The sequence below is a fragment of the Suncus etruscus genome, chromosome 2, assembly GCF_024139225.1.
Source record: "Suncus etruscus isolate mSunEtr1 chromosome 2, mSunEtr1.pri.cur, whole genome shotgun sequence".
In the NCBI taxonomy this organism is placed as follows: domain Eukaryota; kingdom Metazoa; phylum Chordata; class Mammalia; order Eulipotyphla; family Soricidae; genus Suncus; species Suncus etruscus.
Window position 1 is genome coordinate 138,866,263 of NC_064849.1, and position 14,633 is coordinate 138,880,895.

The 14,633-nt window shown below is 38.4% G+C and overlaps 1 protein-coding gene across 1 annotated transcript; it reads right to left on the bottom strand.

Moving 5' to 3' along the window:
* Nucleotides 1-10,555: 10,555 nt before the first annotated feature.
* LOC125997739 (ATPase MORC2-like) lies at nucleotides 10,556-13,785 on the bottom strand. Its single transcript, XM_049766042.1, has one exon. The coding sequence runs from the start codon at nucleotides 13,783-13,785 to the stop codon at nucleotides 10,639-10,641; it is 3,147 nt and encodes a 1,048-aa protein (XP_049621999.1). The 3' UTR covers nucleotides 10,556-10,638.
* Between the last annotated feature and the right edge of the window lie 848 nt (nucleotides 13,786-14,633).

The window sequence follows — 14,633 nt, forward strand, 5'->3', positions numbered from 1 at the left end:
AAAGAAAAAAGAAAAAAAATATTCGCAAATATAATCCAATAACTCATCAAGAAGGTTAGCCATCATGATCAGTTAGGTTTCATTCCAGAAATGAAAGGCTGGCTTAATATATGAAACTCAACCAATAGAACATACCAAATCAATAAAAGAAAAAATTAAATTATATAATCATATCAATAGATGCAGAAAAGGCCCAGCAACAATAAATATATAAACCTCAACAAGATGGGGATTGAAAAAGCTTTCTTCACTACAAAAGACTGACTGAATACCATGACAACCATGACTGGGCAGAACTTATCCTGGGACCAATAAAAAAATACCCTAGTCTAGGCTTTGGCCTACGATCTGTACAACAACCAAGATCTCTAATTCTGGAGTCTGATTGAGACAACTGAAATTGAGCAGAACTTCTTTAGACTCAGAAAAGTTGCAAGGGACAAATATGGACACTTCATACTAATCAAGGGATATGAACAACAGGAAGAAATCACACTACTAAACATATATGCACCCAATGAGAGACCAGAAAAATATCTCATACAATTATTGATAAATTAGAAAGAGGACAACACAATAATTGTGGGAGACCTTAGCATAACCCTGTGAACACTTGATAGGTCAACCAGAGTGAAACCCAACAAAAATATACAAGCCCTGAAAAGAGAAATGGAAAAAAGAGTACTGGTATATATATATATATATATATATATATATATATATATATATATATATATATATATATATATAGAGAGAGAGAGAGAGAGAGAGAGAGAGAGAGAGACACTCCATCCCCAGAAACCTGGATACACATTCTTCTCCAATGTACATGGGTCATTCTCCAGGATAGACAGACCACATGTTGGCACATAAAACATACCTCCATAAAATCAAGAGGATAAAAATCTTGCATGCTACCTTTGCTGACCACAAGGCTCTGAAATTAGATATGAACTACAAAGAGACACAGAAGAAAAACTTTAACAACTGGAAATTAAACAGCCTGATACTGAACAACCAATATGAAATCAAAGAAGAAATCAAAACTTTCCTGGAAACAAATGACAATGAATACACAAACTATCAGAATCTATGTGACACAGCAAAAGCAGTCCTAAGAGGAAAATTTATAGCTTTGCACTCACACATCAGGAAAGAAAAAGGAGCATACCTAAATAGCTTAATGAAGCAGCTTATGAAATTAGAACATGATAACAAAAGGAACCAAAAATAGGTAGACAGAAGCTTAGAGCAGAAATCAATGAACTGGAAACCCAACAAGCAATCCGAAAGATCAACAAAAGTAGAAGTTGGTTCTTTGAAAAAATAAACAAGCCTGATAGATCGTTGGCAAAACTCACAAAGAAAGAGAGAGAGAGAAACTTGATAACCTGTATCAGAAATGTACAGAGGAAGATCACTACAGACATTGTAGAGATTCAGAGGGTAATCAGAGACTACTTTGAGAAACTATACCATTAAACATGAGATCCTGGAAGAAATGGATAAATTCTTGGACTCTTATAACCATGCACAGTTGAATAAGGTGGATATAGCATATCTAAACACCCATATCACTATTGAGGAAATAAAAATGGTAATCAAATGTCTGCTCCAAAATAAAAGCCCAGGCCCAGATGGATTCACTAATGAATTCTTTCATACCTTTCAAGAGAAACTACTACTAATCCTGGCCAGGCTCTTTCATGAAATTGAAAAAATGGGAACACTTCCAAAAAGCGTTTATGAAGCCAACATCACCTTGATACCTAAACTAGACAGAGATGCTGCCAAAAAAGAAAATTACAGACCAATATCCCTGATGAACACAGATACAAAGATCCTCAACAAAATCCTGGCAAATAGGATCCAATGCCTCATCAAGAAGATCGGGGCCAGAGAGATAGCATGGAGGTAAGGTATTTGCCTTACATGCAGAAGGTCGGTGGTTCAAATTTCAGCATCCCACATGGTCCCCCGAGCCTGCCAGGAGCAATTTCTGAGCATAGAGCCAGGAGTAACCTCTGAGCACTGCCGGGTGCTACCAAAAAAAAAAAAAAAAAAAAAGAAAGAAAGAAAGAAGAAGATCATTCACTGTGATCAAGTAGGTTTCATCCCTGGAATGCAAGGATGGTTTAACATCTGTAAATCTATCAACATAATACACAACATCAACAACAAGAAAAATAAAAATCACATGGTCAATCAGTAGGTGCAGAGAAAGCATTTGATAAGGTCTATCACTCATTCTTGATTAAAAATTAAAAGAACTCTTAGCAAGATGGGAATGAACGGAACCTTTCTCAATATAGTTAAGGCCATCTACCACAAGCCAATGGCAAACATTACCCTCACTAAAGAAAAAATAAAAGCCTTCTCTTTAAATTCTGGTACAAGACAAGGCTGCCCTCTCTCAGTACTCCTATTCAACAAAGTACTGGAAGTACTTGCTTTAGCGATTAGGCAAGAAAAAGATATCAAGGGCATCCAGATAGGAAAGGTAGAAGTGAAGCTCTAACTGTTTGCAGATGACATGACACTCTACTAAGAAAACCCTAAAGACTCTACCAAAAAGCTTCTAGAAACAACAAGTAGCTTTTTTTTTTATTTGGAGTATGACAATTTGTTGCATAGCTGTGCTATTTTCTCCAAGACTTGAATCAGCCATCTTCTAAGATATTTCCTTTCTGTAAAAAATGGTAGAGCCTTTAACTATGTGATATTTCTAGGCAGTAGTGGTTTGCCTCTGAATACCAGCTACCTGCATGACCTTGGGAAAATTAAAATATTTTCTCTTTTATTTTTCTATAGAGACAATAGAAGCATCTATGTAATGTTGGAGACCAAAAGCATTGTACACATCTCAATCAATGTCCTGCGTCCTTTACAATATTCTAATACCTGGGCCATACACTTGAAATTTGAAAACTAAACCTTTCAAGGTACTTGGTTTTCTTTTCCTACATACTTTATTACAAAAGGAAAGTTGGGTATACATGAACAGTATCAGGCAGATAAAAGTGCATACAAACTCAGTGATTTATTTTTACTTATGTAATCCATGCAAAAACTGAAAGAATGAGGCTAAACATTTGTAGGGAATGGAATAGGAAGGAGCCTATGCTATTCATATTTTGCATATTCCAGGTACTGTTGATATTATTTTGAAGACTTTAGGAAGTGTAAAATATGTAAAAAATGTTTACATATGTAAAATTTTACATATGTAAAAATATGTAAAAAATTTATGATGAATTTCTGTGATTTTCATTATAATTCCTTGGTACATTTATTAGGGTGAAAAATCACACACACACACACACACACACACACACACACACAAAGAGATACCTTTGCTAAATAAATTGCTTTTGACTTTGACTTTCAGTGATATATAAAGTCATTGGTTAGATTTATTAATAGTGAAGCTTGATTTAATTGTGCTTCTTCTAGTAATTATCCTAAGTGCTCCAGTGAAGTTCCAGTGATTTTTTTCTAAACTTTCTTTTTCCCTGAGTCTTTCGACATCTCTTTACACAACACCCAATAATTGTTTTAAACTGTTCCTGTTTTAAAAAACACAAATTAATTTAAAACACACAGCTGTTTAACAAAACTTCTCAGTGTTGGTGTTGGTCTCTGTGGGTATTTCCTGCTGGCTCATAATGACATCAATTTAGTACACCTGGTAGGATCTGTATGGACTGGAAGTGGCTTAATTCTTAAATGACACAAAAATTAAGAGGCCTTTATGGCATGCTGCTGCTGCTGCTTCAGATTCTACGAGCTTCATTGCCAAATCCTTCCTGGTGGAGCTCTAATAAGTAGGATGGCAGATTGTTTCTCTCTATTTGTGGCTCATTTATTGCTTCTTGTTTTCGAGGTACTTATTCCGGTGTTAATAAATCTGGTTAGTGATATTTGCTTAGGTTTATAATTGCCACTGTAAATTGATTTATCATAGCAGTACTCATTCTACCTTACTTGGCCTGTTTTAGGAGAGTGAACTAGATTTTCTCACTGTTTTCACTTTCTTTAGTTATGCTAGTTAGGGCAACTAGGATGGTGTTATTTTTTTCATTTATAATTATTTTCTTTTTTCCCCACTGTGGGGACACAACCACAAGAGTGGTCTGTGTTGCTAAAAGCAGGAAGGAAAAGATATTTTTCCATAAGACAAGATGAAGGGCTTCATAAAAACATTCCTGCTGAGGCCGCGTGACTACTCCCCCCAAGGCTATTCCCTGCTTCCCTCCCTATTTAATCTAACAAAAATATATGCTCTTACCATATATCATTTTATGCCAGGTGTCCTTGCTACTTGCTTGGTATGTTTTAGCTTAAGATGTTCCCAGTTAGATGGTAGCATTTTAACCTAGACATGAATCCATCTTTTATTCTGTCATGTATAAAATAAGTTGGGCCACTAATAAAATTCGTCAGTCACACAAGACGCCAGTTCCTGCCCTTTATTCAGGGGTTGCCTCCAGGTCTCGGGAGACAACTCCCATATCCACCTCCTGCATGCCCCCTCTCTTAATTATTTTTAGCCAGTCTGTACCTGCTTTCAATATTTATTAAATGTTGCTGCTGAGGGCCAGGCACTGTCAGAGACTTCACATTCCAGAGCAACTTTTTAAAAATGAACTTAGAAACATTCTCTGTCACTCACAATTCATTGTGTTTTTCTTGTTTCTTGTAATAAAAGTTTTTGATTCTTAGATTTTCCTTACGATGAAATATAAAACCTTTCTTATTTTTAAGTCTTTTTTTTCAGTTGTTTTCTTTATATCCTGATATATTTTTGTAAGATATTAATGCTAAATGTTACTTAGGCATTATATAGCATTACTTCCTCAGGCAACTTTTATTTTCTTAAGTTTTCTGACCATTAGTCACTAATTAAGTGACTGAATTCTACTCAATAAAAGTGAAGGTGATTTAATATTTATGACTTTTGCCTTATTCATTTCTAGATAATGTGTTTTATTCCATTCTAATGAAATTTCAGAATACTTGATTAGACAAGGAATATAATCAACATATACCAGTATATTTAGACTTTTGTTTCTTTAAATTGCAGTTTCTCTTAAGGGGCTAGTTAATGATCTTTAGTGTGAGTTTATGACTTCGAGGAATATTGTTTAGTTTATATCTTCAAAATTACAATTTTAGCTCAGTATATGCCTGGAATTACTACAAAGCCTTCTTTTAAAAGATTCTGATCCTTGAATTTTTATTCCTAGTAAAAGGAGCAGCATATCAATGTAAAAATTAAAACCATTAAAATATTTAATAATTGATTTCAATATTACTCATCTTAGCACATTTCATTTTGATAATTACCTGCCATCAATTTTTAAATTTTAATAAACATCTCAGTTCTAAAACTTCAAGTTTGAGGAATATTTATATTCTCATTTCTAGTTTTTGAAAGAGATTATTGGGTCAGCAGTCAGAGGTAGGTAGGGAACAGAAAGACAGTGAGAGGAAGCTCTGCAGACATTCATACCTGATGAGATTTTAAATAAGACCATGTTTCCTAAGAGTGATATTATTTGTGTGTTTTAAATGTTTTTGTTTGGGGGCAACATCCAGTGGTACTCAGGACTTATACCTGATACTCAAGGATTACTTCTGGTGAAACTGTTGTGTGAGGAGGCATGGGTGACATATGCAGTTACAGTGGAGGGACTCCTCTTTATTTTTATTTATTTTGGGGGGGCCACACCTGGTGATGTTCAGGGGTTCTCTTGGCTATGCACTCAGAAATCATTCCTGGATTGAGGTGCCAGATGGGACACTGGGGGAATCTAACAAAGCAAATGCCCTACCCATGTACCATCGCTCCGGCCCTGGGAATCCTTAAATTGATATCTGCTGCATATAAGATAAGCACTTTAATCCCTGTCCTGACCCTATTTTAATTTCTTCACCCTGTTTTTAAAATTCTTTGGGGGACAGTAGTTGCAGGACATATTTATATTGTAAAATGCAGTATAACAAGGTTTTTAGTTATTTCTGCCCCCCCCCCATTTTCTTCTCTTTCACCTATTCCTCTCTACCCATGTCAGTGGTTAAATCCTTCATACACAGTTGTCTATAATTTATAATTTAAAATTCATCTAATAAACAAATAAGAGAAGTGCCAATTCAGGGACCTTGTGGTGCAACGGTAGTGTGTCTGACTCCAGAAATGCCAATCCTGTTGGCCAGCAAGGGTCTATACTTCTATTCACTTAAAACAGTCGGGGACCATGAATATTTCCCAGTTAATGGCCAGGAACTGGAATGAGGCTTCAAGAGAGCTTTATTCTTTCTAATCATGTTTATATAGCATGAAAAGAGGCACTGGAATATCTGAAGAGTCGTCACAGGACATAGCACCCCCCCCGGGGGGGGTTGGAGTGGGAGGGGAGAAGAGGTGATGGAGAGAAGCTCAGCATAAACAATGAGGTTTAAGTGCCCTAGAATAGTAACACCGCATTGATAGGTGTTACCTCCTTCAACCAGAGCTTTCTATGAGGGAAGAGGAATGGGCCAAAGTCATACTCCTTGATTAGGAATAATGAGGGAATGGCAACTTTCTTTGTGTTATCTGGTCAAATGGTTTAGGAACAACAGCATCACAGAGAGCATCTAACAAAGAAAAAATCTATAACCTTTAGAGCGCAAGTTATTCCAATTATTTTCTAAAGCTGCTGTTATGTTCTTCAGTATATTAATCTATTTCTACTTCTTTCTGTCCATCTGAATTTAAAATGCATTTCAATTATTAGGGCCGGAGTGGTGGCACAGGCCATAAGGCATCTGCCTTACGTGCGCTAGCCTAGGATGGACCGCGGTTCAATCCCCCCCGGCATCCCATATGGTCCCTCAAGCCAGGAGCGATTTCTGAGCGCATAGCCAAAAGTAACCCCTGAGCGTCACCGGGTGTGGCCCCCCCAAAAACAAGATATTCTTTAATGATTACTTATATTAAACAATAGTTAAACTATAAACTTAGTGATGAAAAGGAAAACTATATAATTATAAGACATAATTAGATATTCATACAAATATATAATTATAACAATTATAACAAAACTTAGCTAAAAGACATTTGTCAAAACATTTTTTCTTCCTTTATTAAAAATATTGCATTATAGGGGCCAGAGAGATAGTGAAGTGGTAGGGCATTTGCCTTAGACGCTGAAGGACGGTGGTTCGAATACCGGCATCCTATACGGTCCCCCTAGCCTGCCAGGAGTGATTTATGAGCGTAGAACCAGGAGTAACTCCTTAGCGTTGCCGGATGTGACCCAAAATAAAACCCAAAACAAAACAAAAAATATTGCATTATAATATAATGTAATATAATATAATATACTAAATATAATATAATTTTAGGTATGCATCATTAAAAACAACAAGTATCTACATTCTGTTTACAATAGAAAGTATAATTCACTCCAAAGAGGAAGGTTAGCTGAGAGACAAAATTATATATCTAGGTGGACTTTTACAAGTCAAAGGGCTTGATAAAAAAAAAAGTTGAGGAACACCTCTGCCTTGGGCAAAAGCAGAATGTAAACTAAGAGGTCTTATATCCTTGAAGCCTATTTTTGGTTTATTTATGTTAACTTTTTCTCTCATGATTCAAATAATCATATATAATGATAGTTTTTTTTTATTGTTTTGGCTCATTTTACTAAGCATAATAACCACCAGTTGCATTTATGTAGTTGAAAAGGGTAGAATTCATATTTTATAGCTGGAGTATCCATGGTGTATACTGCTTCTTCACTCATTCACCTGTCACTGGTACTTACATTGCCTCTTGTTCTTAACTATTATAAATAATGCTGCAGTAAACATGGGAGTATATATATAATTTTTCATTATGGTGTTGTATGTTGCAGAAGTATTCCTTCCTCCTTTCCTTCTTCCTTCCTCCCCCTTCCTTTCTTCCTTCCTTTCTTCCTCCCTTCCTTTCTTATTTCTCCCTTTCTTCCTTCCTTCCTTTCTTTTTCTTTTTCTTTTTCTTTTTCTTTCTTTCTTTTTATTTTTCTTTCTTTCTTTTGTTCTTTCTTTCTTCTTCCTTCTTTCCTTCCTTCCTTCCTTCCTTCCTTCCTTTCTTTCTTTTCTTTCTTTCTTTCTTTCTTTCTTTCTTTCTTTCTTTCTTTCTTTCTTTCTTTCTTTCTTTCTTTCTTTCTTTCTTTCTTTCTTTCTTTCTTTCTTTCTTTCTTTCTTTCTTTCTTTCTTTTCCTTCCTTCCTTTCCTTCCTTTCCTTCCTTTCCTTCCTTCCCTTCCTTCCCTTCCTTCCCTTCCTTCCTTCCCTCCCTTCCCTCCCTTCCCTCCCTTCCCTCCCTTCCCTCCCTTCCCTCCCTTCCTTCCCTTCCTTCCTTCCTTCCTTCCTTCCTTCCTTCCTTCCTTCCTTCCTTCCTTCCTTCCTTCCTTCCTTCCTTCCTTCCTTCCTTCCTCTCTTTTTCTTTCTTTCTTTCTCTCTTTTTCTTTATTTCTCTTTTTCTTTCTTTCTTTCTTTCTTTCTTTCTTTCTTTCTTTCTTTCTTTCTTTCTTTCTTTCTTTCTTTCTTTGTTTCTTTCTTTCTCTTTTTATTTTTTTTCTTTTTCTTTCTCTTTCTTTCTCTATCTTTTTTCTTTCTTTCCTCCTTTTTCTTTCTTCTTTCCTATATCACTTATCTTTTTGATTCTTAGCCAACTGTTTCACACCTGATAATATTCAGAAATTACTCCTGGCTCTGTGCTCAAGGATCATTTCTGGTGGTGCTCAATGGATCATATGCAGTACCAGGGATCAAACTGAGTATGCCAGAAGAAGAATGAAAAAACTCAAGATGACATCATGTGACATATAAAATAATTGTATTAGGAAAAGTAATGTAGTAAAAAGGGAGATGCCTAGATCACCCTTGACCCCAGTGACTAGGAAGATAGAAGAGAAATCAAGGCAGAAAGGAGAAAAACAAACAGAAGTAATTGGGAAACAAGTCTGGGCTTTATTATATTGGGAATGTGGGGAGTAGTATAGAAATATACCCAAAGCACAGACACAATAATACTGAAAACATGAGATTTAAGTTAAAAACATTGAATTTCAATGTGCCTGCCAAGGAGGCCTTAGGGGGAAGGAGGAGATTGATTGGCAGGTGGAAGATGAAATATTATGGAAGCACTAGTTATGGGAGTTGACACTGATTGGTGTTGAAATATTATCTGGCTAAAACTAAACTATCAATAACTTTAAACCATATTTTAATCAAATAAATTAAAACTAAACAATTATGACTAGTGTAATCAGTAACGAGAAAATTGCTATTCTTGTATACTGCTTGGTAAAGTAATTATCATACCTTTTCTAATGTATATGAGAATATATAACAAGAATTTTAAGAAATGGACCCATGATGAATAAAACTGGAAACTTAAAGGGTTCAGGATGAGAGTGATATAATAATGGAGGAATGTTGAAACATTGTTGGATAGATTTAATTTGTATGATGCTCTGCAACTAATACTATTATAAACTAGTGTACTTAAATAAAAAGAAATTAAAACCTATAGCTGGCAACTAATAATATTCTAAACTGGTATACTTCATTAAAAAGAAATTAAAAGCTATAGCTGGCATCCATTCCTACTAGATGAGCAACTAGTGAATTAAAACTCATTTTACTTTTTCAGCAGGTGATTGACTTGATTTTACTTATATGTATTTAATTGGTCTTTGTTGATTTCTGTAGGTCCTTAGGACTCTGTTTCTGCTGTTCAGAGATTGATGGAAGAATGTAGAGGATTCGGGCATTACCACAAACCTATCAGAGATAGTGTATCTTCTTTGTGTTTGTGGCACCACTTATATTTTTCTAAGTAAAGATCCAGCAGCCTATCTACTATCAATGGTCTTCACAGGGTCAGTACCAATCTTGACAGGTAGAGAAAGGAAAAAATAGTCGAGAGTAGTGCTTCTCAATCATTTTTCCAATTATTCTTTTCTGACCTTGATTCTTTCCTGTGGCTTCCCTCTTTTTGTTTTTGTTTCTGTTTTTTTTGGCCTTCTGGTATCTGTGTCATAGCCTACCCACCTGTCTATTCATTGCAAACATTGATCACACAATACTCAATAAATATGCTTTCACTTATACAAAATAAAACATAAACAAATTATTCTATGTACATATTTAATGATAAATCTACTGGTTATATACTATAACCATATATTATATTAAAATATAATTATATTATGTAATATAATTATCATAATTATGATTATAATTAATAGTAATGATATGATTATACTAATAATATCATTATATAACCTACTGGTTATTATTAATTATATAACTTTTTATTCTAATATTTATAAATGATCTACATTTCCTTTTAATGGCCAAATAAAACTTTATTTTAGGACAACCATGCTATAATTATTTTTGCCAGGTTCTGTTTGCTTTTTAAAAATGAATTATTTATAAACTTAGGAAGATTCAAAGAATCAGAGTATCTTTCCCTCCAAAAGAAGCTATGTTCTGGGAAGCAAACTAAGGTTAAGTCTACCAACCAGTGAATGAAACACACCCCCTTTGGATGCCTCAGGGGCACTCTGCCCTGAGAGAGCTGATCTCTGGCTCCAAAACCCTTAGTCCTCATTGGTGACCAGCTCCTCGATGTAGGCATCCAGCTCGTCATCTGCGTCGATGTCTATGTCCTGTTGCAAAAGCGCCACGATATTTCTCTTCAGCTTCTGCAGCTTCTCCTCTGTCTCCCTGAGCTTCCTCTCAGATAGACGCAGGTTCTCCTCGGCAGCGTCGGCCAGCGACTCAGCACAGCTCTGGGAGGAATGGTACAGTTTCTGGAGTCCAATGTCGTGCTGCTGGAGGTACTCTTTCAGAGGGAATGTTATCAGCTTATTCGCATTCATAGTGCTCAGCTCTGTTTCGGAGACAGGGAAACTTGGAGGTAGGAAACGCAGTAAACAATCCCGGATGATCTGAACTAGCAGATCAACGGTCTCGTGATTGATGTTAGGGCCAGAGCTGTCACGTTCAGTGCGGACACACTCAGAAATGGCGGGCTGTTCTGCCATGGCTACATTCTCCTGGGCAACAGTTGCTGGTACTGGTGTTGGTTCTGCTGCTAGCGTTGGTTCTTGTGCTAATGGCTCTAACTCTTCCCCTCCCTTCTGCTGTGTATCAGGTCTTCCATTTTCCAGAGAAGGGGGCTTCATCAGCCAAACATCCTCACTGCCTTTCTCTACCCAGCGGTCTCTTGGTGTTGTATCAGTGGGCACATAGTCAAACTTCACATTCCACTGTACTGCATGCTTGCCCACTTCCACAGCTTTAACAGGGCCAGTGTACCACTCCCTGTTCACACATACCTCCACATGCAGTCCTTTATCTTTCTGAGCACTCTTGAGATCAGCTGGGTCCTCTTCTCTAACACTATCTGAGAGCTCATTTGAATCCGTCTTTTTCTGTCTTACAGTAAACTTGCCCCGCTTGGGCCTCTCCTTCCTTCTGTCAGCCTCATCATCATCTTCCTCTTCACTAGAGTCTATAAACATTCGCTTCTGCCCAGAAGTAGTCACAGATATTTTATTGGGTTGTTTTGGTTCCTTCACCACTGGAGCCTTGACAGTTCTGGGTGCAGGGACCTCCCAAGGACTCTTGGAATTGGGCAGCACAGACGATCTCAGCGACTGCACCACAGGTGTAGATTGGGTTTGAACCTTGTCTGCAATGTTGTTAGCAGGCTTTCGAGCTGCCTCAGGAGGCTGGAGCAGCTTTGATGTACTGGCCTCTTCCTGGGGTGATGTGGGAGCAGGCAGTTTTGGAGTACTGCTAACAACAGTGATCTTTCGAGTCTGGATGGCTGACCTGGGAGTGTGGAGTGAAGAGGGTCTGCTTGGGGCATTCTTGATCACAGCAGATAAAGGGGGTGACCGAGGACGTTGAGGTCTACGTGGAGGTTCCTTAGTGGAAGGTCTAGTGGTAACTTCCAAAGGCAATTTCTTCAGGTCAGCTCCGGAGCGTATGGGTGTGGTTTTCTGAAGAGTCTTCAGCTTCTCCTGATCCTGGCGAATTTTCTTTCTCAGCTGCTTCTGTTTCTCTTCCTGTGTCTTCAGGTTCTTTCTAAATGTTCCCAGGGGAATCTTCTGCTCCTGTTCAGAAGCTTCACATCGATCCTGCTCAGGATTAGGGTTCATGGAGCAAACCCAGGTGTCAAGATACTCTTTTTCCACACTACTCAGCTGAAAGGGGAGGGTTCGCCACTTCAGACACAAATCACATTGAATTGTGGTTGGAATTTCCATAGATCTCCGACATTTGTAATGCAAGTCACGGGATGGGGTTTGGCTCCAGTTGGCAGAAAGGTAATCAGACTCATCCCAAAACTTGATGATTCCTTGCTGGGCAATAGCAGTATCCTTCCGGTACTGCACCAAGTGCTCTCCCATTGCCCGCAGTAAGTGTCGGTATTCCTTGGCATCAGCAAAGTCCTGTTTGTTATGTGTAGGTTCTAGGACCAAATAGGGCACATCAACAACTCCAACAATTCCTCCATATGCCATGCCCCCTTCCAGCTGTGGGCCCACTTTCTCATACATCTTGATCAGGCGGCTACAGTTATAGATAAACATACCATCCAGGTCACGGTGTTCAATATTGACCCCAAAAATAAAATTCAGTTCCTTAGGTTCTTTAAGTGCTTTCTGTTTGGCCTCTTTGATTCGCTTCTTGACATCAGCTTCTCTGCGCAGGGTAATGGCCCTGTCCTGAATCTGTTGTAACATCACCCTTGAGTTCCAGATGAGGTCTCCACCAAAGCGTAGTTCTATAGTTCGAGCTTTGCTCTCTGCCTCCCATGCCTTCTCTTCCGCAATTCGTGCTACATGCTCAGCTTTCTTCACCTCCTGCTCTGCACGGGTTTTGAACCGGCTTGATGTGTACTTGTACATCATGGGTTTGTAAAGACAGCAGGAGAGTCTCTTGGTTTGAACTTTGTGTCCATGAACAAAGATCCTCATTCGTGGGTCAATATAGAGTATGGCAGCATAGGCACGAAATGAGTGCTGTTCTGGCTTCATGCCCTCTGGGGAAGTTTCTGCCATCTGGATATCTCTTGGATTTGAGACTATGTCCAGCTCTGGCTCTCCATTATCCATGAGTTTGAGATTGAAGATGATCACCAGTGTTCCACTGTCCCCTGGAATCTTCATAAATTGGGTCATTACTTCCTCCTCATTGTGGAAAGGAGAATACTTATATATGAGTTCTGTCTCAATGGCAAACTTCTCCGAGTTGTCTGTGAAAGGATCTCGGGTCTGAGCATTCCAGGTAGGTAATGGAACTATCACTTCATCAATGCCTTCTTCCTCATGGAAAGTACGAGATAAAAAGAGGCAGGTCATGGTATCGTCCTTCTTAGTGAAGAGGATGAAATCCTTCCCAATGCGCATTGAGCCCGACTTTAACCCATTCCCATATTGTCCAATCTGAGTGGATTCAGGTATTCGCTTGGCAGACTTCCCAAACTGGATCACACTGGCAGCATCATTTGGATCCATCCCTGCTCCATCATCCAAAAAGCAAAGCATAAATCCTCCTCGAAGGTCCTCTCGCCTTTCTGCATAAATATCTATTCTAGTGGCATCAGCATCTCTGGCATTATCAACCAATTCAGCAAGAGCACCAAATAAGAAATCGTGAGTAGTTGAATTGGTATGCAGATACTCAAAGGTTATCTGGGCACGATTCAAACTGCTGTAATATGAGAAATTCATGAGTACTGTGAGGTCTTCAGTCTTTTACCCACTAAATGGAAAACAAAATTTGACCTAGATGTTCCAGGGTTCTGTCCAGTAAATATGCAGTCTATACTTACAGTTTAATGTTATCTTAAGTCTGTCCAAAATACATTCAGCTGCAGATTAAACATAACCGAATTTCTAAAGATATCCTCATTGATTTTGACACAGTATTTTGGATAGAACTAGGTCATAAATCTGTAGTCTTAAGGAGCTTCTACACAAAAATGAGATCCGTGGAAGGAGTTGACTGTGAAATGTCTTAACAGGAGATGGTCTTGGTCTGGAGATTATTTTATCACGATGTTATCTTTATATTCCAATGTTCTAGATTTTGCTCAGTATATATACGAATCAGTCAACTTAGCAACCAGAAAAGGCGCTAGTACGTCATAAAGCCGCACATTTGCCCATGTCTTCACCACCAACATTCCTTAAACAGGCCGCACAGACCGGAGACCAAGGGGCCCAAGGCGCCCAAGGCGCTAAGTGTGGCCGAATGGTTGGCTGATTTCTCTTCAAAGCCCTTAACAGAAGATTCCAAGTATCTGCTGAACCCACTAAAACGTCTCTGAATTGACCCGCCCAAATCACCGCAGGGGGGCTGTGCCCCTTCCCCACTCGACTCCCACAACTGCCTCTGTCAGCCTTTCAGGCCTTTCAAGACCTGGGTCTACTGGCCTCCAACTCAACTGAAAGGAATTAGGCCCAGTTTTTGTTGTTGTTGTTTTTTAAGGCCCAGACCACGGGCAGAGGCCAAAGCACCCCCTTATTGGGTGTTGCCCGTTGGTCCCAACTGCCTTTGTCCCTCCCCACCGAATTCC